The sequence below is a fragment of the Oryzias melastigma genome, linkage group LG4 (assembly GCF_002922805.2).
Source record: "Oryzias melastigma strain HK-1 linkage group LG4, ASM292280v2, whole genome shotgun sequence".
NCBI lineage: Eukaryota > Metazoa > Chordata > Actinopteri > Beloniformes > Adrianichthyidae > Oryzias > Oryzias melastigma.
The window spans coordinates 4532317-4559637 of NC_050515.1; the positions used below are offsets into that span (position 1 = coordinate 4532317).

The 27321-nt window shown below is 41.5% G+C and overlaps 1 protein-coding gene and 2 long non-coding RNA genes across 4 annotated transcripts in view; 1 reads left to right on the forward strand and 2 right to left on the reverse strand.

Moving 5' to 3' along the window:
• Positions 1 to 1005: 1005 nt before the first annotated feature.
• Positions 1006 to 27321, reverse strand: part of rorca (RAR-related orphan receptor C a) — a 28495-nt gene continuing 2179 nt past the window's right edge. The window contains exons 1-10 of one of the 2 annotated variants that reach the window (XM_024259038.2): positions 14191 to 14323; positions 7259 to 7344; positions 7033 to 7174; positions 6484 to 6924; positions 6290 to 6411; positions 5509 to 5641; positions 4606 to 4713; positions 4413 to 4523; positions 3233 to 3345; positions 1006 to 3158 (exon numbers count right to left, since the gene is read on the reverse strand). In XM_024259038.2, coding sequence (XP_024114806.1) covers positions 2997 to 3158; positions 3233 to 3345; positions 4413 to 4523; positions 4606 to 4713; positions 5509 to 5641; positions 6290 to 6411; positions 6484 to 6924; positions 7033 to 7174; positions 7259 to 7344; positions 14191 to 14197 — 1425 coding nt within the window. In that variant the 5' untranslated portion in view covers positions 14198 to 14323 and the 3' untranslated portion in view covers positions 1006 to 2996. Of the gene's footprint in view, positions 3159 to 3232; positions 3346 to 4412; positions 4524 to 4605; positions 4714 to 5508; positions 5642 to 6289; positions 6412 to 6483; positions 6925 to 7032; positions 7175 to 7258; positions 7345 to 14190; positions 14324 to 27321 lie in introns of those variants that run through there. The other variant, XM_024259037.2, reaches the window with a different exon arrangement.
• LOC112136967 lies at positions 3295 to 14197 on the forward strand. The gene is made up of 3 exons (XR_002917459.2): positions 3295 to 3433; positions 11590 to 12030; positions 13307 to 14197. It is a non-coding gene; the product is annotated as an uncharacterized LOC112136967 (long non-coding RNA).
• On the reverse strand, positions 14820 to 15645 carry LOC112136969. Its single transcript, XR_002917461.2, has 2 exons — positions 15552 to 15645; positions 14820 to 15468 (listed from the first exon to the last, which is right to left on the reverse strand). It is a non-coding gene; the product is annotated as an uncharacterized LOC112136969 (long non-coding RNA).

Here is a 27321-nt window from a genome sequence, read left to right on the forward strand (position 1 = left end):
ACCAGCTACTATCTGGTGAGCACCAGTTAGCAACTAGTAATTTTTTTTTAACTTAAATTTTTAGATTTTTTTTAAATTTATTTACTATCTGATGCGGAGCAGTTACTAACCAGAAATGTTTTTTTAAATAAAATTTTAAGTAAAAAATTCTAGATAATGCACACCAGATAGTAACTAGAATTTATTTTTTTACTTCAATTTTTAGAAGAATACTTTTTAAGTTAATATCTGGTGTGCACCAGTTTTTAACCAGAATATTATTTTTTTCCCCAAAAAATTTAAGTAAAAAAAGAAATTCTAGTTACTATCTGGTGCGCATCATCATCTTTTTTTCTTTACTTCAATGCCCCTTTAAAGCAAAAATGTCAAAGTCAAGGCCCGGGGGCCGGATCCGGCCCTCCAGATCATTTTATTATATTATTATATTATCATTAATGACCCGATGTTATCTTGAGCTCATTTCTAACTTGAATAATTTTGACAAAATATGTATTTTATGGAGAGTCAAATATTGAAAGTTATTTAAGGTTTAAATTGATTTATTCTGGAATAATATTCCTGACTTTTGATTATTCAGAATTATGTTAAAAAGTTACGGTTTTAAAGTTTTAAAAATTGGCATTCTTTGACCCTTTTGGACCATTTTAGCATTTACTAAGATTTTTTAGGCTATTTTGGAGTTTAGCTAATATTTCAGCTACATGCTAGCTGTTTTGGCTAACCTACGTTTTTTTTTTTTTAGGTTAATTTGGCATTTAACTAATCTTTTAGCTGGCTATCAATTTCAGCATCTTCAGCTGCCAAATTCAGCTTCCAGCATTCACACTAGCATTATCACAGGTAATGATATAAATCTAGTTCATAATTATGTTAAAACGTTTTAAAAATGTTCTTCCAGAGTGTTCTATGAATGTTTGTCAGGTGTGCTTTGTACGTTGTACGATTGAGTTTGACACTCCTGATCTAATACTATAGAAAGAGAAATAATATGAGCGGACACATTACAACTGTAAAAAGACTTTTATTACATTCTTCAACCACAGACAGTATCACCATTGTGCAATAATAACACTTCACTGTGTTAAAACCTCTTGATCTTCACAACCGTGTCATAAATTATCTCATGTTAAAATCTACCTTGATTTCATAGTCTTAAAATAGAGTAGAAAGATCACCGACCGAGAGAAGGATCATGACGAGACAGAAGCTTTTAGTGAGACATTTTTAAAAAATAAAAATAGTTACATCTCTGCAGGACAAAAAGGACACTAGACGGACGAGAAACAAAAACAAGGTGAGAGTTTAGAAACGATGGATCACACCAACACAAAATTCAAAGATTACATTTCATCGTTTATATTGATCGTTTCAGATCCTACTGAAGCTATGATTCAAACTCAGAGAGGATCCTGCGGCGCGAGCGGCAGGAGGAAACACGTCCAAAAACATTCACCACAACATCAACTGTACACAGTGATCAAAGCCTTCAGTGTTGTGCTGACAGAGAGCCCAGCTATCTCCCCGAGCGCCTCTCTAAGTGCCGATCAAAGTGGCGCTCAAAGTTCGAAAGCGCCGTTTCTGACGGGATTTTTGGTACCGTCTGGTTTTAGTGCCGCGGTAAAACGTACCGAGAACGGCGGGAAAAAAATTATTGCACAATCCCTCAATGCCACTATCCGCAGTCGACGGCAGGGCGGCTCCAGGGGGAGTGAACAGCACCGTTCCAGCAGAGCTGACTAACTCCGCCCACATTCAGCTGTCGACCGGCGAGGAGAGCGAAGCTCCTCCTTTAAATACAAGTCAAATAATTAATATATAAATAAAGTCATGAATTGGAGCACTTTTCTTTATCTGATCAGATCTGGACTGATTGGTGAGATCCAAAAGCGCCCCCCCCCCCAGTATATATTAGAGTGGTCATCACTGGCCTTTGAGCTTTCAGCTCCGATCGTTCTGTTTGCCGAGCCTGAACTCAGGGGGGTAGCTGACTCTCTGTCACCTTTGTGTTGCTCCATGTAGTGTTCAGAAACAGTGAGGTAGTCAGGGAGGGGTGGGGGGTCAGCAAACACATGTTCTACCCGCTCACGCCAAACCCTCGTCTTCCTCGCTCGGTGGCAGCCGTGAGTCAGAAGAGCGTTTGGTTTCACAGCTCCAAGTTCTGCTGCTTTCAAATGGGGGTGGGGGGCGTCTCTTATGAAACATGGAAAATGAAAACTTGTTTTTCAGTTACAATCATTTTTGTCCCTGAAGCCCAAATTTTGGACCAGAAGAACAGAACAGAACCCTTCATTTCTCACAAGAATAAAGTTCTCTTGTTTTAAGAAATCAAACGGAGGCTTTTATATATAAATATATATATATATATAAAAATCTAAAAATACGCTTTGAATATCTCTGTACTGCTGTTGCGCTAAGTGTCTTCAGAAAGGGAAAAGGGAGTTGGACTGAGGTCATCGATTGCATAAGAAAAACAAAGAGACAGGAGTTACATCAGTACTTGGGTTCGGTGGCGGAGCGACCCGACGTTCTCTGGCGTCTGACACCTCCTCAGCTCACCTGCTTGATCATGGTCCCTTTAAGCTGTTTGTTCACACGTCACAAAACGGAAAACTACGGCTGCTACCACACGGACGGAGCTAAGCTAACCACCAGAGCAGGCGACGTGACTGTGAACCTCCACGGAGCGCGCTGAGGGTTTCAGGCGGACATTCGGCGTCGAACCTTCGGCTGCGCTGGGTTACATTCAACAGTTCAACTCTCCTGAGGCGTCTCCAGAACAATCCTTTCAATTCAATTTATTTGGGCTTTTTTTACCTTCTTAAAGCAGCCGCTGAAGGTGGGTGGATCTCAGGGCAGTCGTGAAGCTGCTCAAAGGGGGCGGGGCCACGGGGGCTTGCAGGGATTGTCACCAGGCTGCAGGTTGTTTCTGCCACCTTTTTGCTTCATCTAAATACGCCTTTTAAAAGTTGCCACTCCAATCACAGCCGAGAGCCGCGCTAGCCCTCCGTGGAGTCTGGAAAGGCGATCTCGCTGCCGAAAACCTCCCTGTACAGGGGGGGGAAGCTGTAGGCGGTGTCAGGGTGGACCAGGCGGAAAAACTCCAGTTTGTCAATGTGGAGGTTGCAAATGGACCTCATCAGGGGCAGCTTGGAGACCATCTACGGAGGAGGAACACGTCGAGTTTAGTAAAAACGACTGCTTGTCTTTGCAGGAGTGGGAGGAGTTGCCGTACCTTTGCCAGCTTCTCCTCAGACGCGCCTTTGTTCTGCAGGCAGCGCTGAAGAGCCACGTAGACCTTCTCCTGCAGCTTCTGAACCTTCGGGACGTCAGTCAACCACGGCCGGTCTGAGAACAGCAGGTTTGGCACATTAGAGCCTCGTGGTCAACAACAGGGATTCAGCACAGATGCACTTCAGTCACTTCCTGTTTGAAGGTAAAATACCCGTTTGGACTCGGTATCGAGAATCATTCAGATACGATTCAATTCCATTCACAACAGTCTGAATCAATTTGATTCTGATTTTTTTTTAAACCTCAATTCAATTTTGAGTTTATACATTTAGACACATATTTTTAGAGGTACATTAATAATCTAGATGTATTTGTTTAGAAATAATATAGAAATCTACTTTATGTTTTGAATATATTTATATTAATCTGATCCAGTTCACTGTAAATGTATCAGTGAAATAATGAGATTGTTAATATCATCCAGAGTTACATGGATTCTCTGAAGGAGAAGTTCTAACAAAAATGTTCAGATCATTAACATTATAAACATTGTTCTGGAATGATATTACTGCCTTTTTATTATTCATAATTATGCTAAAAAGTTACAGTTTTAAAGGTTTAAAAATGTAGTTTTCGAGTGTTCAATAGATGTTTATCCTGTTCAGCCTAAGGTGTGTTTTGGATTTTGGCCTCTTGTGCGATTGATGTAGTGGATACCTGCACATTTTGGTGAGTTTTTGAGTCTGTGCTGAGGGTGAAAGTTTTTTTCAAAGCCATAGTAAGAAATAAGAATCGTGAAAATCTGATCCTTCAATCCATGACAGCTGCAGAAAGAATAACTATTAAAAGATGGCGTGGCCCGTCCATCAGCACATGCGTATGAATTTCCTTAATTTGAAGCTGTCTTGTCATCACCCTCTAAATGAAGGAATGTGCGGCTGGAGCATCAAGGGAAACAGAAAAGTACAGAATCCTGTTTGCTCACACAGAAGCTTCATCAGTCAAACATCAATCATTTGGATTTTGGCCAAATTCCAACATCAAAGCAGGTTTCATCATTTAGTACAGTCAATGTTTGACATTCGTTGCTGCCCAACATTCTATTTACTGTAAATGAAATACCAGTTCAGCCAGTTTAGCTCAGAGCGGTTAGTCAGCTGAAATGGGATTTATGATCTCACCGGGTGAGAGGAGCACCGCCGCGCTGAACAGAGCCATCTCCTCCTCCGTCATCTGAATGCGGCTCAGACTCTTCGCCAGCTCGAAGATGGCGCTCACCAGGTCGTCGCAGCCTTGGGCGCGAGAGAAGAAGAGAAAGTAAGCAAAGCAGAACATAAAAGCTGAAGCGTTTCTGTGAAGGACAGGGAGACTCACCCAGAGCTTTGAACAGCTGCGCGCTGGCAAACTTCCCGTCGAAGAACAAGGTGTTGTTGATGGGGTTGTAGGCCCGACACATCCGGATCAGGAGGACGTCCATGCAGCCTGTCCACACACAGAAATACAGATGAACGATGAAAGTTTAGACACCCTTCTTTCAAGAAAAATGGTCTTGCAAGAAATATTTTCTTATAAGAGCTCTTTGGAAGACAATGTTCTTGGTAAATTTTCTTTTTTTATTGAAAAAAATAGAATTTTTGATTGTGTTATGCAGTGAAGACACTGTAAATAGAAACAATCTGATTAAAATAATCCTAATCTCAGCGTTTGATGGATGTGAAACTCGTTTCAATGGATTTTAATTTCCTGGCAAACATCAGATCTGAACAAAACGGGAATTGAACCTGCGACCTCCCAATCAAAGGTCAACCGCTCCACCTTAAATCAAATCTGCCTTTTTTTCATCCAAATGTTACATTCTCCAGCGGTTTGTCAGCTATGACAGATTATTACACAGGAATCTCAGGTAACGTTTGGACTTAAATTGCAGCTTCATCTAACTTTACGACTTTGTCTTTAATAAAAACAGTGGAAATGTTGACAGAAATCTCGTTGGGATCAAAAACGAGTCATCCTGCTCTCCAACTTTTGCTGTTTGGAGGCGGCTGTCCTGAAGAAGCTGCAGGATTGAAACAAAGATGGCCTTTCTTCCACTGAGAACAACCACAGAGCTTTTTAAATCCGCCTGCTAGCATGTGACGCTGAGAAGTCAAACAACGCTGAGAGCAACATGACAGCTATATTTGTCAGAGACTCCAGTCTGCCCGGTAATTACTCGCAGCTCTGTCGGCTGTGCGTGTCGGCCTGCAGGATGTGGTTGTGTTGCTGTCATGCACTGACCTGCTTTCAGGAGGATAATCTGATCGTTCTGACAAAGATCCATAAATCCAGATATGCGCTTGGCAAACTCCACGATGTACTGGATCGCGTTGGTGATCTGAACGGCACATTTCTGCCACATCATCTCAGCGGACTGAAAGAGAGGAAAAAAAACAGGAATTAAGGATGAGAAGTAGCATATTTTAGCTACATGTTTTGGCTAACCTAATTTTCTTTTTTTTGGCTAATTTGGCATTTAGCTTATATTTTAGCTGGCTATCAGCTTCAGTGTTTTCAGCTATCAATTTCAGCATCTTCATCAGCCAAATTCAGCTTCCAGCATTTACACTAGCATTATCACAGGTAATGATATATTATGTTAATTATGTTAAAAAGTTTCAGTTTTAAAGTTTTGAAAATGTAGTTTTAGAGTGTTCAATAAATGTTTTTCCTGTTCGGCCCGCGACCTAAGGTGTGTTTTGGATTTTGAACCGTTGTACGATTGAGTTTGACACTCCTGGTCTACAGCCTCAAATCAAAAACAAAAGTCCCCAAAGTTCCGTTTATCTCCGAAAGGCTCTAGCCTTGACCAAAGAGACGGAATGTACCATGAGATGGTTCTAGCTATCACTTTTAAAAGATAAGTCTTTACTCTTAAAGTTTGTTAAAAAGTTACAGTTTTAAAAGTTTTAAAATGTCGTTTTAGAGTGTTCAATAAATGTTTTTCCTGTTCGTGACCTCAGGTGTGTTTTGGATTTTGGACCCTGTGTGATTGAGTTTGACTCCTGCTTTAGACACTCACCCTGCCGATGTACGAGCGCGTCTCCTCGGGGTTGTAGAAGGTCCAGGCCAATCTCCTCAGCTCCTCCGTGCTAAACTGACTCGTTTCAATGTGGGACTTCACCACGTTCTGTGTTATGCGTTCTATGTGAAGGAAGGCGCTCATTAGAATCGTCCCCAAGTGAAAGGCATTTAAAGATTTCTGAAATCACTGACCGATCTCCAGCAGGGAGCATCCGTCTGGTACCGGATTGAGGATCGCGTGTGAGAAGAGTCCAGAATCGTGCAGCAGCTGGTACTCGTGTTTGATGCTTTGGTTTCCATCGACAAAGTCCAAGTTGGTCTGCTCTGGTGAGCTTTGGGAGGAAGAGCTGCTGCCGGCGCTCCCGTCCAGCATGTCCAGGTTGCAGTATTCTCCTCCTGGTTCCCCCGGGGTCAGGGGCAGGTCAAAAAGGAGGCCATCTGGCAGCTTGGTGATGTCATCCAGGTCGCTGAGCGTGGTGCTGGAGCCTCTTCTGCAGCTGCGGCCGTAGTCCGGCATATCGGCGTTCTCCTCGCGTGCGCCGGCCCCGGCACACTCCTGGGACTGCCGGTGTTTCTGGACCTCAGCATACAGACTGTCTCGCTGCTTTTTGGACATGCGGCCAAACTTCACAGCTGCAACAGGAAGACCAGAAACCCATCAGAGTTTTCTGGAGCTCTACAACCACTCAGCCACTTCAGACGGAGGCTGGAAACTCCGACAGAGAAAACCCATGGACTCACCATCGCGACTCATGCCCAGAGCCAGACACTTCTGCAGCCTGCAGTGCTGGCATCGGTTCCGGTTGGTCCGGTCAATGAGGCAGTTCCTTTGCCGGGAGCAGGAGTACATGGCGTTGTTCTGCTGACTGCGCCGAAAGAAGCCCTAAAACACATGAACGTCTTTAGCCGTCAGCAGTGCAGGTTTATGTGCTGCTGCGATGGTTATGACCTGCATGTTAGCACTCACCTTACAGCCCTCACAGGTGATGACACCATAGTGAATCCCTGAAGACTTGTCCCCACAGATTTTACACGGGATTACTTCTATTTGAGCTGAAAAGTAACACAGGAAACATGTTTCAGGTTATTGACCCGTCTGTGCTTCACAGAAAACATCAAATCAAGCTTCAAGAATAAAACATTCTTCTAATTTAAATCTACTTTAGCCAACGCAGCGGACATGTGGTAGAGTGTCCGCCCTGAAACTGGAAGGTTGTGGGTTCAAATCACTTCCGAGTCATACCAAAGACTCCAAGTATGGGATCAAACGTTTACCTGTCTCACACTCAGCAATGAATGGCTGGATTGGGGGGGTAAGGCTCTCAATGGTTCCCAAGTGTACTTGATATTCTATATATTTTTATTTTTTATTGTCTATTCCTTTCTTGCAGAAAATTTCTTGAAGTAAATCAATCAATCTGTCAATCCATCCATTCATCCATCCAGCAACCAATTTACCAATCATTCCACAATTAAACCAACCAGCCATCAACCAGTCAACCGTCAACCAACAAATCAGCCAACCAATCAATCAATCACTCAACAAGTAAATCAACCAAACAACCATCAACCAACCCATCAATCAACCAACAACCAACCAAAATCGATTTAATCCAATTGATTTTGATTGTATTATAATACTAACATCTATAATCTATAACAGGTGAAATCAAACGATTTTCATTATTTTAATTATTCGTTTTTATGTTGGAATTAATAAAATGTTCTGTTTTAAAATTATTATATTTTTTTGATAAACCTTTTCTTTTGCTACTGCTGTAGTGCTGAAATAAACTCAATAAGAACCATAAGAGGCATTTGTGGTGCAAAGACCAAAGATGAAGGTTAATGTGGAACAGAATGAAAACGATTCCATTCAGTGTTTCTGCACGTCGGCATTGAGATTCATGTTTCAGGAGTAACAGGAGCCACACGAGGGTCAAGTGTAGGTGTGCATCCATCATCGGCCTTGTTTCTGCTGAGCCTGAGCGCTGTTACCCAAGAACAGCCTGTTCTTTTCATTATGCTGTTTATCTAAGTAGCCGGGCCTTCTTCGGCCCAGAATAGCAGGTCAATTGCATTAGCCGAGACCTGGGGTTATAAAGTTTCACAGCTCCGCCGTCCTCAGCCGCTCCTCCACCACCAGCTACATGTTAACAAAGGCGAATTGTGGAGCTGCAGGGAGCCGCCGCTGACTGTTGACCCGCCGTTTCATTGGTCCAGAGCAGCAAACCATTCCAGGAGTGCTTCTGCGGAGTCACACAGGGCTGCTAAATCAGAGGGAGCGCTTCAGCCGGTCCTTCAGAGAACAGCTTTTGGTCAAAAGCCACTTTACAGAGCGGCGAATCACATGAGTCACTCGATGACGTGCGTCACGCTAAAGTCAAAGCAGGACAGGCTGATGAATGACTCGATTTGGGCAAACAAAGTCTACGTTTTACAAAAAAGTATTTGATCTGGGGATGAACAAAATGGAGGGATGGACAGAATGAGTGGAAAAATCCTCCTTCCTTCCCCTCGCTCCCTTTATCCTCCCCCCTCAAAGCCTCACCCCTCCTGCCCCCTCCAGCTTGTTATATAACTGCTGTCTGGCTGAATTCCATGAAGGCACTCATTCAATGGGGCTGTTGTCGTGGCAACAGAGACGATCCCTCCCTACCTTCGCGCCCTCCCATTGGCTGGTGGCCGCGGGGCCGCGCCGCAGACTCGCCGCCTCACCTGCCAGTCAGCTGAGTGGCACAGATCAGGACCAGCGAGCAGGAAGTGCTCCACTGACACAGTTTCCCATTCAGCTGAGGGGGCGGGGCTTGTGACCACAGCCTGACAGGCAACATGGTCTGATTTCTCACGGGTTTTAAGGTGGAACCAACAAGTGAAACCGGAGCACCGACTTCCATTTCAGCTGAAACACTTTTTTTGAGTAAACAATAAAGACAAATAAGACTTTTATCTTTTATGGAGACATTTTATGTTGAAAATATATTATATTGTGTGTTTAAACTAGGGGATCCACTTTATTAGGTTCACTATCTGTTGCATTTTTTGGTTTATATTTATTGTTTTGAAAAGAAAATAAGTATTGATTAACTAAAAATGGCAAAAAAAAGTTTTCCCTTTCGTTATCACAAAAAAAACGTTTTTTTCCGCTTTGCTGAAATTCAAAGAAGCAAATCAATGAATAAGAAGAGGAGTAAACTTTTCCCATCAACGTCTACAGATGAAGGCGGCGAAGGACATTAAACTCTCCGCATCCCTGCGGCTCGTGGGTGAAATTTCAGCCGGCGAGAACCATAAATCTATTTTCGTTGGGATGCAGTCGACCGTCTCGTATTTATGGACGCTCGTCTGGCCTGTTAGCTAACAAATGTTGCACAACTCCCATCACTCCAGCAAAGGAAGCAGATTCCAGCGTAAACAACTCTGTGTGATCCTTGTTGCTACTGTGTGATGTGGAGATCAGCCTCATCCAGGATCACAAACTTCTCCTTCAGCAGGTTCTGATCCGAGTCTCATGTGATGTTTGAGGCCGTCAGATGAACTTTGGTGGAGTGATGAGAGGAAAGCTGAGCTGCTACAGATCGCTAACACAGACAGATGAAAGATCCTCATGAAAGATTGGAGCAAATACCTGCATTATCCACCACACAGAAGAGCGTTTCACGCCAGTTTGTCCTTTGGATAAAAACAATATTCCCATCTTTGGATCATTTCTCATGGGTGTTGCTGCAATCATCTACAGAGACTTTGTCCTGTCAAACCAGCTAATCAAACAGAGTCCAATGTCCTATTTACCCAGCAATTTACATTACCTGCCATACTGTAAACTAACACTTCACACAGAGTATAAAATGTGTCAAAGTCAAGGCCCGAGGGCCGGATCCGGCCCTCCGGGTAATTCTATCCGGCCCTCCAGATCATTTTATTCTATTGTTATTAATGACCCGATGTTATCTTGTGCTCATTTCTAACTTGTATAATTTTGACAAAATATATTTTTATGTAGAGTAAAATATTGGTAGTTATTAAAGGTTTAAGTTGATTTATTCTGGAATAATATTCCTGCAATTTTATTATTCATAATTATGATAAAAAGATTTTTTAGGCTGTTTTGGAGTTTGGTGAACATTTCAGCTACACGCTAGCTGTTTTGGCTAATTTAAGCTTTTTTTTTTACTTTTTAGGATATTTTGAAGTTTTGCTATTTTTTCAGCTAAATGCTAGCGGGTTTTTTTTGTTTGTTTGTTTATTTTTTAGGCTAATTTGGCATTTAGCTAATATTTTAGCTGGCTATTAGCTTCAGTGTTTCCAGCTATCAACTTCAGGCTATTTTAAACCTTTTATATTATAATATTTCATGCTATCTGTTTTGTTGATTTAGGCTTTTCTTTTTAAGTGTTTAAGGCTATTTTGAAAATTAGCTAATATTTTAGGAAGCTATCAACTTTAGTGTTTTTAGCTATTAATTTTAGCATCTTCAGCTATCAGCACTAGCATCTTTAGTGGCCAAGTTCAGCTTCCAGCATTCACACTAGCATTAGCACAGGTAATACTATGAATCTAGTTCATAATTATGCTAAAAAGTTATGGTTTTAAAGTATTAAAAATTGACATTCTGCTAGCTTTTTTCCACTATTTTGCCATTTGCTAAGATTTTTTTGTCTATTTTGGAGTTTAGCTATTTTTTTCTGCTACATACTAGCAGTTTTGGCTAACCTAAGGTTTTTTTTTCAGGTAATGCTATATATTTAGTTCATACAGATGTAATTTAGCATGTGTGCTAATTCTGCCATTTTTTTAATGTTAAAAAATTGACGAATATGCACTGTTCTAATTTAAATAAATATATACATAAAAATAACAATTATGTTAAAAAGTTACTGTTTTAAAGTGTTCAATAAATGTTTCTCCAGTTCGGCCCGCGACCTCAGGTGAGTTTTGGATTTTGGCCCCTTGGACGATTGAGTTTGACACCCCGGTTTAGAATAAATATCCGCCGGAAGAATTCTGCAGAAAACCACCAATGAATTTCCTTTAAGATTCATGAGTTTGTCATCACACAGACATCCCTGACACGGTGACTTTACTGCTTCTGGACAAAACAGAATTAATAAAGTGAACTCCTCCCATCCACTGTAAAACACAAGAATATGTATATTAAGAAACCCCACTAACTCTCTAAAAATGCACCAAAGGCTAAACGGTTTCCTGATGGGCTTGATTTCAAACTGCACAAACCACTTACGGTCAATATGAATTTATCATCGTCAGTGACGTTTTTTTCATTTTCTGTTCTTCTAGCACAGAAATGAGACGATCCTGAGCTCCCAATCAGACGCAAAAAACTACTTTCGCTGCTCAAAGTCCAAACCCAGGAGGACCGGAGCCGCCCAGTCCAAACCAGGATAAAGAACATTACACAACCCTAATGCTCCAGAGCTATCAGTCACCTTGAATTCAAATCTCTCCGCTTGTTCAGCTGTCGCTATCTCTGGGAAAACGTATCGGAATGACACTCTGATGGGGCAGCCCAGCCTGAGCTGATGTCAAAGATGAGATTTTAGGAAATAATCTCCTTCCTTGGTGCTATCACACGTCTTGTTGTGTGAGACGTTAAATCTTCAAGTGTTTCAGAAACAGAGGGCACGGTGACACGGTGAACTTCAGGGGCTCCTTCCCAGCAGACAGGAGGTGTGAGGCCGAGAGCCGAGCGCTCCTGCTGCCCCGTACAACTCGGATTAGGTAAGAACCATTTATTGAGCTGGGATTGCATTGCCTCACACCTGCCAGGCCTCTTTATGCAACGCTTTACAAGAATAGACCTGTGAGAAGATGAAAACATCAACCAGGGTGGCTGGAGTTCTCCTTCACACCTAGGCGGGAAACACTTTGTTTTCTCCAAAATCTGATCAAGAAATCCTCAAATTCTGTACGGATACACTCTTTAGCACACGTGCCAAAGTCAAGGCCCGGGGGCCGGATCCGGCCCTCTGGGGGATTCTATCCGGCCCTCCAGATCATTTTAATGACCCGATGTTATCTTGAGCTCATTTCTAACTTGTATAATTTTGACAAAATATTTTGTTATAGAGAGTAAAATATTGAGTTATTTAAGGTTTAAGTTGATTTATTCTGGAATAATATTCCTGTCCTTTTATTATTCAGAATTATGTTAATAAATTACGGTTTTAAAGTTTAAAAAATTGACATTATAGCTTTTAGGGCAATCTTGGTATTTACTGAGAATTTTTAGGGTATTTTGGAGTTTAGCTAATATTTCAGCTACACTCTGTTTCAAATAATTTAAGCTTTTCTTTTTCAGTTTTTTAGGCTGTTTTAGGGTTAGGCTAATATTTACACACTAGCGGTTTAGCTAATTTAGGTTTTTTCGTTTTTTTTACGATATTTTGATATTTAGCAATTTTTTCAGCTACATGCTAGCTGTTCTGGCTAATTTGGGCTTTTTTTTGGCCTTTTTTAGGCTATTTTGGAGTTTAGTTAATATTTCATATCCCAGTTTCTTTGGCTAATTTAAGCTTTTCTTTTTAAGTTTTTTAAGCTGTTTAGGAGTTAGGCTAATATTTCAGCTACATGCTAGCTGTTTCAGTTAATTTAGGCTTTTTTCAACTTTTTACGATATTTGGAAGCTTACCTAGTTTTTCAGCTACATTTTAGCTGTTTTGACTAATTTAAGCTTTTCTTTTTATATTTTTTAGGCTGTTTTGGAGTAAAGCTAATATTTAGCTGTCTTTGCTAATTTAGGCTTTTTTATGATATTTTGAAGTTTTGCTATTTTTTTCAGCTACATATTAGCTGTTTTGGCTAACCTAAGTTTTTTTGGCTGGCTATCAGCTTCTGTGTTTTCAGCTAAATTCAGCTTCCAGCATTCACACTAACATTGTTCACAGGTAATGTTACATATCTAGTTCACAATTATGTTCCAAGTTACAGTTTTAAAGTTTAAAAATGTAGTTTTAGTGTTCAATAAATGCTGTTCCTGTTCGCCCCGTGTCCTCAGGTGTGTTTGGATTTTGCCTCCTGTCTGACTGAGTTCTCTGCTCTGCAGTAACTTTAGCCGCGAAGGGGAAGCGGATCTCAGCTGAACCCCGCAGGGCGCCTTGGTTAAGTGTGTCCTCGCTGTGCGCATATCCTGCCTGCAACATCCCTGCAGAAGGTTCTGCTGCTGCCAAAGGCTGAACAAATGCGAACATGGATGAGGGAATATCTGGGATTACATGATCCTAATCTCTGATTCAGAAACTGAGTATAAAGAAGTGATGGAGCCTCAAAAACATCAGAACTTCTGCACAGAACTGTTTGTTTCATCGCGGACGACAGGAGTCCTTCACGCACGCGCACACACGATGTAATCGTCATTGACAGAAGTAGGTCAATGGACCGCCCCGCGCGCGGACTGACCGCCGTCCGTCCTGTTGTTGGAGCTGAAAACGAAAACACACTTCAGCAGAACAACCCTTTCAAAATAAAAGTCCGGCTGAAGGAGACTTTTAATTTTGTTTAGGAATAAATTAAAACAAAGAAGAGAGGATGGCGGGAAACTGAAGCTCCTTGTTTGTGGTAAACAAGTGTTCCCAGCAGGTTTTAGTGCGCGTGGACCGTCCATGAATCACTCCGCTCACCCCCACCCCCACCCCTCTTACATAACAGGAGTCAGCGGCTCAACTTGCGAAAATTAAGAGGCTTAAGCGGCAAGAGGCGCATTTCTTCTGCGCAACACAAACAAAACAAACAAACAAACAAACTCACCGGCGCGTTGACGCGTTTCCCCGCAGAATTCTTTGCGCTTTTACGCATCCACTGACGCACTTTGAACTGTCAGCGCCGCGCCCCCCACCACCCAACACTTTGCCAACATGAAAAGTGTTCAGAGGAACAACTCACCTCTCATCTTCTCGGCGGTGAAGTTCAACCAACTCTGCGGAACATGGAGCGGGAACCGGAGGACGCAGAGAAAGACGCGCGGAAACTCGCTCCAAAGCGAAGCAGCAGCGAAGTGTCGCGAGCAGGAACCTTCATAGGGATGAGCCCCGGTCTGTAGGAAAACTCTCAGCCGGTTTCCTTCTAGTAGATTCCCGCCGCTGACGCTGGCGCGAAAAGGAACAGGAGCAGCTTCTCCGCGTGCGCTTCTTCACAGGTCTGCTGCTCGCTCTAACCTACTTTCTGCGCGTGGACTACACATGATCCTCACCGCCCGCCCGCCTCGTGCCCCGTGAGCACACGCGCGCGCACCACCCCTCCCACCCGCGCGCGCTTTAAGGAGGCTCTCGCGTGCGTGGGAAAGTGTGGCAGTGTGTCAGGACTGCGCGGCGCTCTCCAGCGTGGGAACCGAGTCAGAGTTCTGTTGGTTCGGATCAGGACCGGTTGATCCAGGCACACGTGAATCCTCCAGAAGCAACAACTGGACCTCATCCCCACAATGTAGACTCGGTTCCAACCAGATGCAGAATAACATAATTAAACACAAAATAAACAAATAAAAAACGACAGAAACTCATTCTGAAGAGTGGGGATTGATTTGGAAAAAGACGCTTATTTATTTTAAAAATGTATTCTAAATAATAGGAATCTGATGTTTGTGACGTGAATCCATAGTCACGTCTCACTTTTCATTCGGCTTCTCGCGGATCAGGAGCTCTGATTGAATCACAGGATTAACAAACTCTAATCTTCAAGCTGCTTTTGATTTTTATTTTCCTTTTGTCACATCATTTAAAGACTAGAATGTTGTGTTTGTATGTGTTTTAGTCACAAAAAAAATAAAAAAAACAGAGAGCGGTACAAAGTCTGTCCATCCATCAGTCCCGCGCGCGCTCTAAACTGCGCTCGTGCGCAGAAAGCAGAGCAGTCCAATCCAGCTGGCACGCGGCAATCTCCCAAAAGGCCAATCTTATTGATAACGGGTCTGATGAAAATAATTGATTTGCAAGCGTGGGCAAGATGACGAGTGTATCATGTAACTTAGGCACAGTTATGAAATGAGGAGAACTGGGAGATTATGGTAAGTAGGTTAGTGGAGCACGCGGCCTCCACTCCCGCCTCTCTCTGGGCGCGTGCGCACCGCGTCTCCTCATTGGACAGGTCTGCGTGCAGTCCTCGGGAAATGTCTTTTCAGGAGCTCTTTACAACAAACGGGTTGTCTGCAGCTCAGATTCGGACTTTCTAAAGGGAAACAAAAAGAGTTTTCTGAACGAAGCAAACAACAAGTTCTAAAAAATGTTTTGATATTTTCTAAACTCCAAAACCTTTTTGTTGGTCAGTGTGACTCTGTTGTGTCTCTGAGGTTGTGTTATATTCCACAGCGCCAACATACATCCGTTGTGTGGCTGCAGTGTCACTGACCTCCTGACCCTCAGCATTACGTAACCATAGCGATGCCCAAATTAGAACACTGAGCATGGAAAGAAGCAGGAGCTTAGAGCTTCATGCATGTTGCTCCCAATCAGCTTTCCAGATTAGGGGAGATGAACGTGCGTGTGCGTGTGTATGTGATGCATGTGTGTGCACGTTAGTGTCAAAGTCAAGGCCCGGGGGCCGGATCCGGCCCTCCGGGTAATTCTATCCGGCCCTCCAGATCCTTTTATTTTATCATTATTAATGACTCGATGTTATCTTGCTATTATTTCTAACTTGTATAATTTTGACAAAATATATTTTTATGGAGAATAAAATATTGAAAGTTCTTTAAGGTTTAAGTTGATTTATTCTGGAATAATATTCCTGCCTTTTTATTATTCAGAATTATGTTAAAAAGTTACAGTTTTAAAGTTTAAAAAATTGACATTCTGCAGCTTTTTGGACTATTTTGGCATTTACTAAGATTTTTTAGGCTATTTTGGAGTTTAGCTAATATTCCAGCTACATGCTAGCTGTTTTGGCTAATTTAGGATTTCCTTTTTAAGTTTTTTAGGCTGTTTTGGACTAATGTTAATATTTACACGCTAGCTGTTTTGGCTAATAAAAGCTTTTTTCTTTTTCCAATTATATTTTTAAGCTTAGCTATTTTTCAGTTACATGCTAGCTGTTTTGACTAACCTAATTTTTTTTGTTTTAAGGCTAATTTGGCATTCAGCTGATATTATAGCTGACGGTCAACTTGAGTGTTTTTTCAGCTATCAATTTCAGGATTTTCAGCTATCAGCACTAGCATCTTCAGAGGCCAAATTCAGCTTATAGCATTCACACTAACATTATCACAGGTAATGCTATACATGAAGTTCATAATTATGTTAAAAAGTTACGTTTTTTTGGACTATTTTGGCATTTACTACGTTTTTTTAGGCTATTTTGGAGTTTATCTAACATTTCAGTGCGATTAAGTTTACACCCCTGCGTTTGAGGAAGAGCAGACTCTTCAAACCTCTTAATGCCTGCAGCACACAGGTGAAGATCCGCTCACAGTCAGAGGTGTTTCTGCTCATTCAAAGCACGGAGAGCGAAAGCACTGACGATTCTATGGCCTCCAGCCCACAGAACATAAAGCCGGGCCCACAGAGAGGATTATTTTAGGATCCCGGGCTTGGCTTCCATAATCCTCTCCTCTCCTCTTACAGACTCGTTACTTTCTCCTCCTGCAAACACACATTTCTTTCACTTGAACCTTTGGGAATTGTAGAAAATTTCCACCTGGACTTGAAGAAAAAAATTAAATAATTTGTGAATGTGGCTGATTAGCAATTAGCTTCCCCATTTTTCACTCTGCTTGCCTTTTCCTGATGATGTGGGCTGACGTTCTGCCTCGTCTTTCCTGTTTTTTTACTGCTGGACTGGAGTGTAAAACAAAGTCAACTGAAGACACAAACCGGAAACAATAATTAAAAACTCGTGAATTTCCTTATAGTCCGCCTGAAAATCCAGTTTTTTGAGTTTTTAACATGTGTGTCATTTTTCTTCTGAACAAATGTAATAATAAATCATTTAGTTTTTGCACTTCTGAGTATTTCTCCTTTTAAATCTGTCAAACTGTCTTGGACAGACTCTGTTTGAATGAATGATCTTCTTTCCATCAACAGCTCTGCTGCACATGCACTAAACCCTCATCTGTTCCTAGTGTCTAGTTCAGGTTCTGGAGAAGAGAAGATGGTATCTTCACATTGACTGCAGTCAAATGAGCCGCCGTTCACATTTCTGTGGTCAAATCAGCATCACTGGATTTTTGGTGTGAGTTTCATCCAATACTTACGGTAGCAGGACTGAGAACGCTGGAAAATCTCCACCAGACTCCACGGAGCTTCTTGATGTGACCACGGAAATGTGAACGGCGGCTCATTTGACCGCAGTTGGAAAGGATTGTAAATCAATGAAAGAGCATTTTGATGTTAGCTTTGATTATTTTATCAAGAACTCTGAGAAACCAATGATTGAATGTATTGATCACAGTCAATAAACATTGGAGAATTAGCTAAAAGAGTCTTTGGTGAACTGGAAGGAGAAAGAATCAGGATTTTGGAGGAAGTTCTGTCCATGAAGATCTTCACTTCCTCGTCCAGCTGACATCCGGATCAGAACCATACGGCTGGACATTACCCAGATTGATGGATGTTTTTATGAATATTTACGCTAGCGAGACACAGAGATATCATAATCAGCTTGGGGGGGTTAGGGGCGTGGCTTTAGGAGCCCCGCCCCCTCAGAGGAGATTTTGGAAACAGAGGCTTTAGATCAACATGAAAAATGACTTTTTTAGGCAAAACCTCATAATCATAATTAAAACTTTTCCGGGAACGAAACTGTCGACTAATATGTGAAAGAAAATTAGACCTAAAAATGATGAATAAATATTTGGTTTAGCAGAAGCTCCTGACACAGAAACGTAGTCACTACCCAGTCAAGGTGAACTGGATGATCCAAACTGGGAACCAGAGTTAAGCTCCCTTTAATTGACTTTCAAGGTGACATTTCTTTCCCTCCTGCAGCTGTTGATACCAGAGATGGCTGAATCCATTATCCTTTGATTGCTTCACTTCCTGACGATGCGGCCGCTGTTTACGCAGCTCTGACAGACAATATCTAAACAACAGGACCGGGTTTGAAGCTGACATTTGGCAGCGCGGATCGGAATGTCATCCCTCCGCCGGCGCTGCTCGTCCCGGTGTCCGTCAGGACGGCTCTGCCTCCTCTCGATCTGACAATCCCAACAGGAGCAACGACTGCAGCCCTTTTCATGTTTTTGACAGGAGTTGACCAAAACACAAAGAAATCAATATCAGTTTCATCAAAAGAAGAGATGAAGAAAATGACGGTGTATCAGGTGAGGCTGCATCAGTTCATGGGTGTGCTTCCCGCTGGTGACTCATCTTTCAGTCCTCCCAGGATTACATTACCGAACCTGAATGGTATATTATGAGAAAAAACACTAATAAATCAACGGCAGCTTCATCCTTTGTTCTAAACGTTGAAACCTGAAGGTGACTCAGAGTGTCCGGACGTTGAAGGCCTTTTCTGGTGAAACAGGCTTTGTGGCATCGAGGGATTGCTCAATGTAATTAGATTTTTGTTATGTTTTTAGTTTCCTCTTGGTCTTTATTGTGGGAATTCTTAATAAGCCGTCAAACTAAAGTGATTCTCCAGCTCCTTTCTGAACGCTTTGTGGCACATAGAAACTCAATCACACTTTCAGCGATTTCAGTAATCATGGTATCAAAACGTTCCTCTTGTTCAGGACATTACTGCTTGTTTTTTTGGTATTTCTAAGCATTATAGTTTCTGAAATATTGAGCAAAATATACCCCATAAGAAATGAAGGAGAAAGTCTTCAAATGTCCTAATTTTGGGTAAATTAGCAACAAACCTTTAAATAAATTCATGGGCTATGTTTTCATCTTTTATAGTAATAAAAAAAAATTGGAGCTAAGCTAATATTTTAGCAACATGCTAACAATTTTGACTAACTTAGCTTACTGAGGAATTTCAGGCTATTTAGGAGTTTAGCTAGTATTTAAGCAATGTGCTGGCGCTTTTAAAATTTTTTTTGTGGTAATTTTGGATAATTTTTTATCTACCAGGGTTTTTTTTAGCATAATTTAGAGTTTAGCTTCTGTTTTAGCAACATGCTAACACTTAGGATTAATTTGCTTTACTGAGGAATTTTGGGCTATTTTGGAGTTTAGCTAGTATTAAGACAATGTGCTAGCATTTTTTATTTTTTTACTAATTTGGCATCTATGGAAGTTTTTATGCTAATTTGGAATTTAGCTAATATTTTAGCAACATGCTAACGTTTTGGATTACTTTGTTTGCTACAGAAGTTTTTTTTTCCCGTTAATTTAGAGTTTAGCTTCTAGTTCAGCAACAGGCTAATGTTTGGACTAGTTTAAGGAAGAACTTAAGGCTATTTTGGAGTTTAGCTAGTTTTTAAGCAACACACTAAATATTTTTGCAAAATGGGCATGTAGCAGGGATTATTAAGCAATTTTATTACACATTTTTCAGAAATTTTCAGCGCTCTTTCATAGTTCCTTAACAACATTTCCAAAATGTAACATTTTGCTAGTTGCTTTTGCATTTTCAGCAAAAAGCTTAGAAAATTAAAGTAAATTGTGTCAACATTTTTCAGCAAAAGCTTCAGCATCTGCAGAGACTTTCAGCAAAAAGCATTCACACCAGCACTGTCACAGGTAATGAAACTTTCTAATTAGGGTTTGTTTTTTACTGCACCAGGAAGACGAGCTGGAACCAGATCAGTGAGATGATAAAAGTGTGACAGCTGGTCGCAGGTTGTGATTTATGAGCACATTGCATGCGGTGTGAACATGCGGATCATCAACCATAAGGTGACATTTCCTGAGGAATAAATAAAATAAAAGCTTCCGGCAAAATCAAAAGCTTTGAAGAATTCAATCGCGTTCGAGGGATTGTTGGCGCGCTTGTACGAGCCGTTCCAGCAGAGTTCATTAAAACGAACAGACCCCCCCGACAATCTAAGAAGGATGAGACTGAAAGGGGATCTGCTGCTTCCATGACGACTGGCCTGCAGGCCCCCCAACCCCGCGGCGCGGCGCAGGTGAATCATCTGCCTGCTGGACGTGCTAACTCCAACAACACATTTGGACATGCAACACATGCTCCTGATATTCCAGCACATGCTGCACACATTGGACTGGTTCTGAGCCCACTGAGGTCCAGTACCCCCCCACCCCCACCAGTCCTAGAAGCAGTCACGCCTCGCTGACTAATGACAGCTCTATTACCAACCTAAATGAAGAAAGGAATTTCAGTGTGTGTGAATTTAAAGTAATTACTCTGCACTCACAGACTTCTGTTTGGCAAATAAAGACAGAGACCCTGAGAAATGAGTGAAGGGAGGATCCAGAAACGGAGCTGTTAAGGGTTTGAATCCAACAGGTGGAGAAATGTAATAACTGAAGTGGGCAGCACAGGTAACTCATCAGTCAGATTAGCAGATCATTTGCTTTATGAGGAAATATGTCTGAAGCCTGAAGGCAAAAATCTGTCAAAAACAAAAGTGAAAATATTTGAAAGAAATTAAAGCATCTTCCCTGGATGAAACAAAAACACGACGGTTAGTTCAACAAAGCAACTTTTAATCTTAACTAAGAGGGACTTTACACAAAATCCAATAGAAGCCGGGGTAAGTTCCTGTACTGGGAGTCTGTCCTATTTTTTTTATCTACCTCTCTATTCTTTATACTTTATTTTTCATTTAGTTTTCCCTGAATCTGTTTGGTACAGTGTGATTCATGCACAGATTTCAGGTTTGAGAAAACTCAAACCTGAAATCTGAAATCATCGGAGGAATATGTCTGAGAAACAAAACATGTATGAAACATAACGCCCAACATTTCAGCTTCTGCATTCTTGTAGAAGCTGAGGCGTGTGTTTTGGATTTTGGCCTCTTGTGCGGTTGAGTTTGACACCTCTGTTCTGGACTATAAGAAGAAACTAGAGAACATCCACACATGCACTACTAGGAGAACATGCAAACTCCATTCTGAGAGCTGGGAGTGGAACCAGCAGCTTGTCACTGTGAGGTGAGATCCTGTGTCTGGAGAACCACTACAGTTTATTTCTGTGCTGCATGGAGGGTCAGATTAACAAACGCTACAGGTTTTACTCCTGATCATTTCAGGTAAACGTTCTGTTCCTTTTTTTGTAGATTCTATCCAAATCAATCATCATTTTAAATCATTTCAGAGATGAGTCAGAAACTGCATGGTGGAGAACCGGAGGGCCAAAGGAGCTCCTGCTGGTCTCCAGAGTGAACCGGGTTGAAGTTTCTGCAAACGTCTGTCAGCAGTTAAACAGATTGTGAAGACTGCAGGCCCTCAGGACACCGCAGGAAATCCAGGAGGGTCTACGCAGCACAAAACCGCACTCCACATCATGAGGCGATGCTGTTGCATCATCAGTTTGCAACAGGAGCCAGCAGGGTTGAGCCTGACGGAGGGAGAACTCTCATCCCCGTTTCCACGACTACCAGCTCCGCCTCTCTACCATTCTCTGGACAGTTTTTAGATGTAAACACGATTAATTCTCTTTCCTCTTATATCAGTCAGGACTCAAACATGAATTAAACTGTATTTAAATACATGAATGGAGACACGAACCAAATTAGGAAACAATCTGACTACAATCTAACTTCATTTATTCAGTAACCGTCTAAAAGTGGAGAGAAGAGGGTTTGACTGGGCTGCACTTTGTGTCCCACATTTCCTCTGTCTGTCAGCTTTCAAAGGTAAATCAAGATGATGGGTTATGTACAGTCCGCCGTGCTGTTGTGGATTTCCTTATCCCTGATGAATCAGCACGATTACGCCATGTGTTTCTAACCTATTTACCCGAGCGTAACCCGCCGGTGTGCCGCCGGTCCGAGTGGACCGCTCCGACACAGCCCGAACGCTTCAAACTAACTGAAGCTTTTATAAAGATAATTCCAGTTTTCTAAGCAAACATAAGAGTCTCCCTCATTTGAATCCTTTCTACACCATCAGGAAGTTCCCAATGTGGACTCTTTGTTGGGGGTGTGTGGGTTCCCTCTTTCAACAGGAGATCAATTCAAATGATCAGGTTGAAGACATTTGACCTGATTGATCCGTTAGCCGCCTCTCTGGAATTGATCAGCTGATCGAGGTGAATTGGTTGGGAAAGAAAGAGTCCTCTCATCATTTATCCGTTCTTGTGCAGAAGGTTTCACCCTCCAACCCTCAGCGGTGAAACTACGACCCCTGGTGGTGAGACGCCAGAACGCTCCTTGCGTAACAGATGAAGCTCGACTGCTGTCCACATCAGCAGCAGATGAGATCTCCTGGAGCGCAGTGATTATAATGAAAGCATTATAATTCCATTTGTGTGTGTTTGGGAACTCGGGCATTAATATTCCCTCTAAGCCAGATTAATGTTGGAACAAACAATTACTGCTGCTCGGATTACATAAGCTGGTGGAGAGGACGCTGTGGGATGAAGAGGGTCTGTTCTTTTTGAGACGATATTCCTCTTTAATCGATTCAACTACTAAGATCTTTTAGGCTGTTTTGGAGTTCAGCTAATATTTCAGCTACATGCTAGTTGTTTTTGGTAATTCAGGCTTTTTAAAAGTTTTTTAGGCCGAATTTGTTTTTATACTTATGCTCAAAATGTTTTGTATGAGTTACAAATCAAGAATTTTGCACGCACAAATCTGAGTATTTTTTCTTCAGAAGAGGATCTCCTAAAAATGTGGAAAAGCTGATGTGAAGAGCTGCATATTAATACGATTTCACACGTGAGACACCATTGTGTGGTGAACCATCTGTGGTGAACTTGACAAAAGCCAGGATAGGCTCCAGCATCCCTGAAAGGGATTCATTGATGATGTTCAGACGACCAACAAGACTATGGAAGTTTTTCATCTTAATTTAGTCCGTTCAGTTTATTTTATTTATTTATTTTATGACCGACTTTCTGCTTCTGTACAATTACCAACATGAAGCCCAATGAGACGATTGTTTGGTGATAATGGGCTATAAAAATAAAATTGAATTGAATTCTGAATTTTTTGAACCCTTGATTTTCAAACAGAACAATGTTGTGCTCTGAAATATTATTTTCTATCTTTAATATTTAAGTGTTTTTAGTTTCCAGACTCAACATTTCGATGGCCCAGAAGTTCAACATGAAAGAATTTGATGGAAAAAATCTTTTGCTTTTGTTGAAAATTTCAGAAAATTAAAAGGTTTAATATATATATTTCCATTTATTTAAATGGAAAATTTTAAAATGCTATTTTTTTTTCATATTTTATATCTGGGAGGATAAACGTCAGTTTGGAGATTTTTTATGTTTCGTGGAGCAGAAAGACGTGAACTTCCCATACGGTCAAATATTTATTGTTGGTTCCTCTCCTCTTACTTACTGTTAAATAAAAGATGACATTCTTTTCAGTGTAACTAACGAGAGAGCTGTGACGATCACTAATGCATCAGAGGACTCCGTCATTCTCAAAGTACAGTAAATTGCTAATTACTCAAACGGATCTGCAGGAAAAATGAGGCTTAGGTTTATTATATCTTCCTAATAAGCTCTCAGTAATATTCTTGGATCTCAGCAGGAGCTTTAATTATCTTCCTGGACGTTTTCAGTGGAGAAGGATTGGAAATGAGGTCAGAGGAACACTTAGTAAATTTGTCTGGCTGGACTCTTTCGGACGACAAAAAATCATTTATTAATGAAACCTGAGAAAAACATCATTAAAGAAGAGAAAAATCTTCAGGGAAAGACAGCAGTTCAGTTTCTCTGCATGCAAATGAAATCTGTGAAGAGGTGCGATTACATCCTAGTGTGTGGCTCTTTATGACTGAAAGAATAAAGTTATCAACCGAAATATCTCCGGAAAGCTTTTGTGCCGAGTCTAAAAACGGTCTTAGCTCGGTAACTGCAGCTTTTGTCGTTGGCGTCATTGGAAATCAGCATTATTTATCTCGTAGGTGTGTAGGATTTCTTGTTATATAACACAAGGTAATGGTAAACAAATCCTCATTAGCGTGACCCGATGCGATTTGTGCCAGAAGCTGTAAATAATAGATCAAACTGAAGAACAGTTGACCCAGATCAGGAGCCCCTAAATTAGGAATCTAATAAAGCCGCCCTTTGACATGACAGAGAGAAGTGGGACGTTTGTGGGATTTGTTTGTGCGAGCAAACGTGTGGAAAGAAATGTGTGTCGTCTGCATAAAGCGGACACACATCCACAGACGTGGGATTGTTCCGCGTCTTGTGATTCCGACTTGTGATGGTTTGTGCGATCCAGAAGGAACTGTGGTCAGTCACACTGAGGCGGAGACAAAGCGCGGTTTGAAGCACCGATCTTATCTAGAAACTCATCAAAACTCATTTGATGCACAAGTTCACACTCAGGAAAGAGGAAAAGGTTTCTTTGGATGACAGAGTTTGGAGTTTTCCTAAACAAAACATCAATTTGTTTCTTTAACTGAATGATAATTATGACTTTGTTCTGTTTTGATTGAGCCATGATCCTGTACGGGGAGGTTGACCCGAACAGGTTCTGAAGGGAGTACCGGTGTGTCTTACAGTTCCTCGAGGCTCAAGGGAAGTCATGAAAATGGAACGTACTGTTGTGTGTGTGTGCCAAGTGTGTTGTGAGGTATTTGTAAATCTACCTGGACGTCTGTCGTACGGTGTCTTTACACTCCACTCTAGTCCAGGAGTGGGCAAACTACGCACGTGTTAAACTACACTAACAAAGTAAATTGATAATATTAATTATTCCAGGTGTCTCCCCATAGATGCAGCGATATAGACGACCTCCATGTGTTTTTTTTAAGATTTGTTGTTTTTCTGAAGTTCATGTGGAGTTTCTGGGGATTTTTCTGATCATTCCAACAGCACCTGAACGCAGCATTTCTTTAGGTTTGTGTGTTTCTCTGAGGGACGTCATCAGTGGCACTAAAATGAGAAAAAAGTCACAGATTTTCATCAGAATTGGGACGTCTGTCCAAATTCCATGTTATTTTTTCCTATAGGACACATTTTCTGCTGGTCCGGCCGTCGGTTTTTAGGGCCCTTCTTGGCCCGTGTTGCAGAACAGATTAAAATAATGTATTTTTTTGTATATTTATTGAACTTTTAGTAAACAGACATCATGACCCCTCCCTGATGCCTTTCTGCTCCCAGCGGCAGACGCTGCAGCTCACGTTACACTCCCAATAAACCAATTAGAGTCAGACGCTGCAGAAGGGTTCGAACACATTGATTACTGATCCACAGGGCGCGTCCTAAGGGGCGGAGCCACTTGAGAGAACAAAAAGGAGAAACTTAAGAGAGACATTGGTTTGGTCCAGCAGGCTGAAGATAAACTCATTCTCTGTTTGATCTAAAGTGTTGAATGTGTAACTTTATTGAATATTGTTCATCTTTTAACTTGTTCTTTCTTCACTTGTTGAGCTCAATCTTCTCCTGAATACAAACCGGAGTGCATCACCCCAAACCAAAACGTTTGCTCACCTCTGCTCTAGTCATTAGGAAGATGTGATCATTGGATCCATCCTGACAAATGCTGCACACACATGGTGTGCACGAGATACACGTGTCTGTGGGACACACGTGTCAAAGTCAAGGCCCGGGGGCCGGATCCGGCCCTCCAGATCATTTGATTCTATTGTTATTAATCCGATGTTATCTTGTTCTCAGTTCTAACTTGTATAATTTTGACAACATATTTTTACAGAGAAGAAAACAAGATTTTTTCTGCCCCTTTTCAAAACTTAAAGGAAAACATTCAAAAATGAACTTCTACAACTACAGCGACACATAAACAGATTCCTCGAGTTTCTTCCTTATAAATATGTTTTGAAATAAACGTTTATTTGAACCACTTTTCAGAACAATATGTTGGAAATGTCCAAACTTTTATCAAAACAAAAGAAAAACACGTAAAGTGAGTAACTAAGACTTAAACCTAAAACCTTCTGAAGGCTAATCTCTGTTCTAACTCTCAGCACGTCCTCAAATATCAACAGTGACTGCATAAATAAAGTGTTTATGTATGTTCTGTTCTAAGAACTCTTTTCTGTAATAAAAACTTAAGTTGGTTTATCTTCATTTTCTAACTAAAACAGTTTTTCTGAAGTTGATCAGATGATCAGAGAAGGGTTTGATGGTTTTAGTCCATGTGTGGCGTCCACATTCAGGAATACTCTTCATATCAACGTCTCCCCCTGAATCGGTTTAATTATACGGGCTGACATCTCAGCTGAGTCACATCAAACCTTTTATTTCCGCACATGAGCTGAATAACAGGTGAAACATATCATGTTTGGTTCCAATGTGTTCTGCAGAAACGCTGCATGTCGTCGGCGTGAAAGCTCCGGTTTAAATGAGTTTTTGTTGTCCTGAAGGTTCAGTCATTAGAGGTTCAGAGCGCTCGCCGTCGGCGCTGCTGGTTGTTCTGTTGTAACTCAAGACACGAGATAAGACTCACAAGATAAGACCAGAAACACATTTCCATTAATTCTGGGTTTTTCCTTACAGCACCTGGAGGGTCTGTGGCGTGCATGTGTACGTGCACGTCGTTCTCCCACTAGCTCTGTAACACCTCTTCATTCATTCCCTGAAGCTGAAGCACATAAATGACTAACGCAGAGTTTCCAGCTCGTTCCCGGCGGACAGAACAACCTTTGTCTGAGTGTGAATGTGGCTGTCATGAAGACGGTAAACGGATCCGCAGCGTCCCACTTAGAATGACTTCCTGTTTCGATTTGAAAACACCTGATGGTCGTTTCAGGGGTTTCTGTTTACTGGAGCCAGCAGTGCTTCAGAAGTAAGATCTGCCTTTACGTTTACCAGCTGGTTAAGATTTTACTGCTGCTTTACATACTTTATAGTACATGTCAAAGTCAAGGCCCGGGGGCCGGATCCGGCCCTCTGGGTAATTCTATCCGGCCCTCCAGATCATTTTATTTCATTGTTATTAATGACCCGATGTTATCTTGTTCTCATTTCTAACTTGTATCATTTTTGACTAAATATATTTTTATGGAGAGTAAAATATTAAAAGTTATT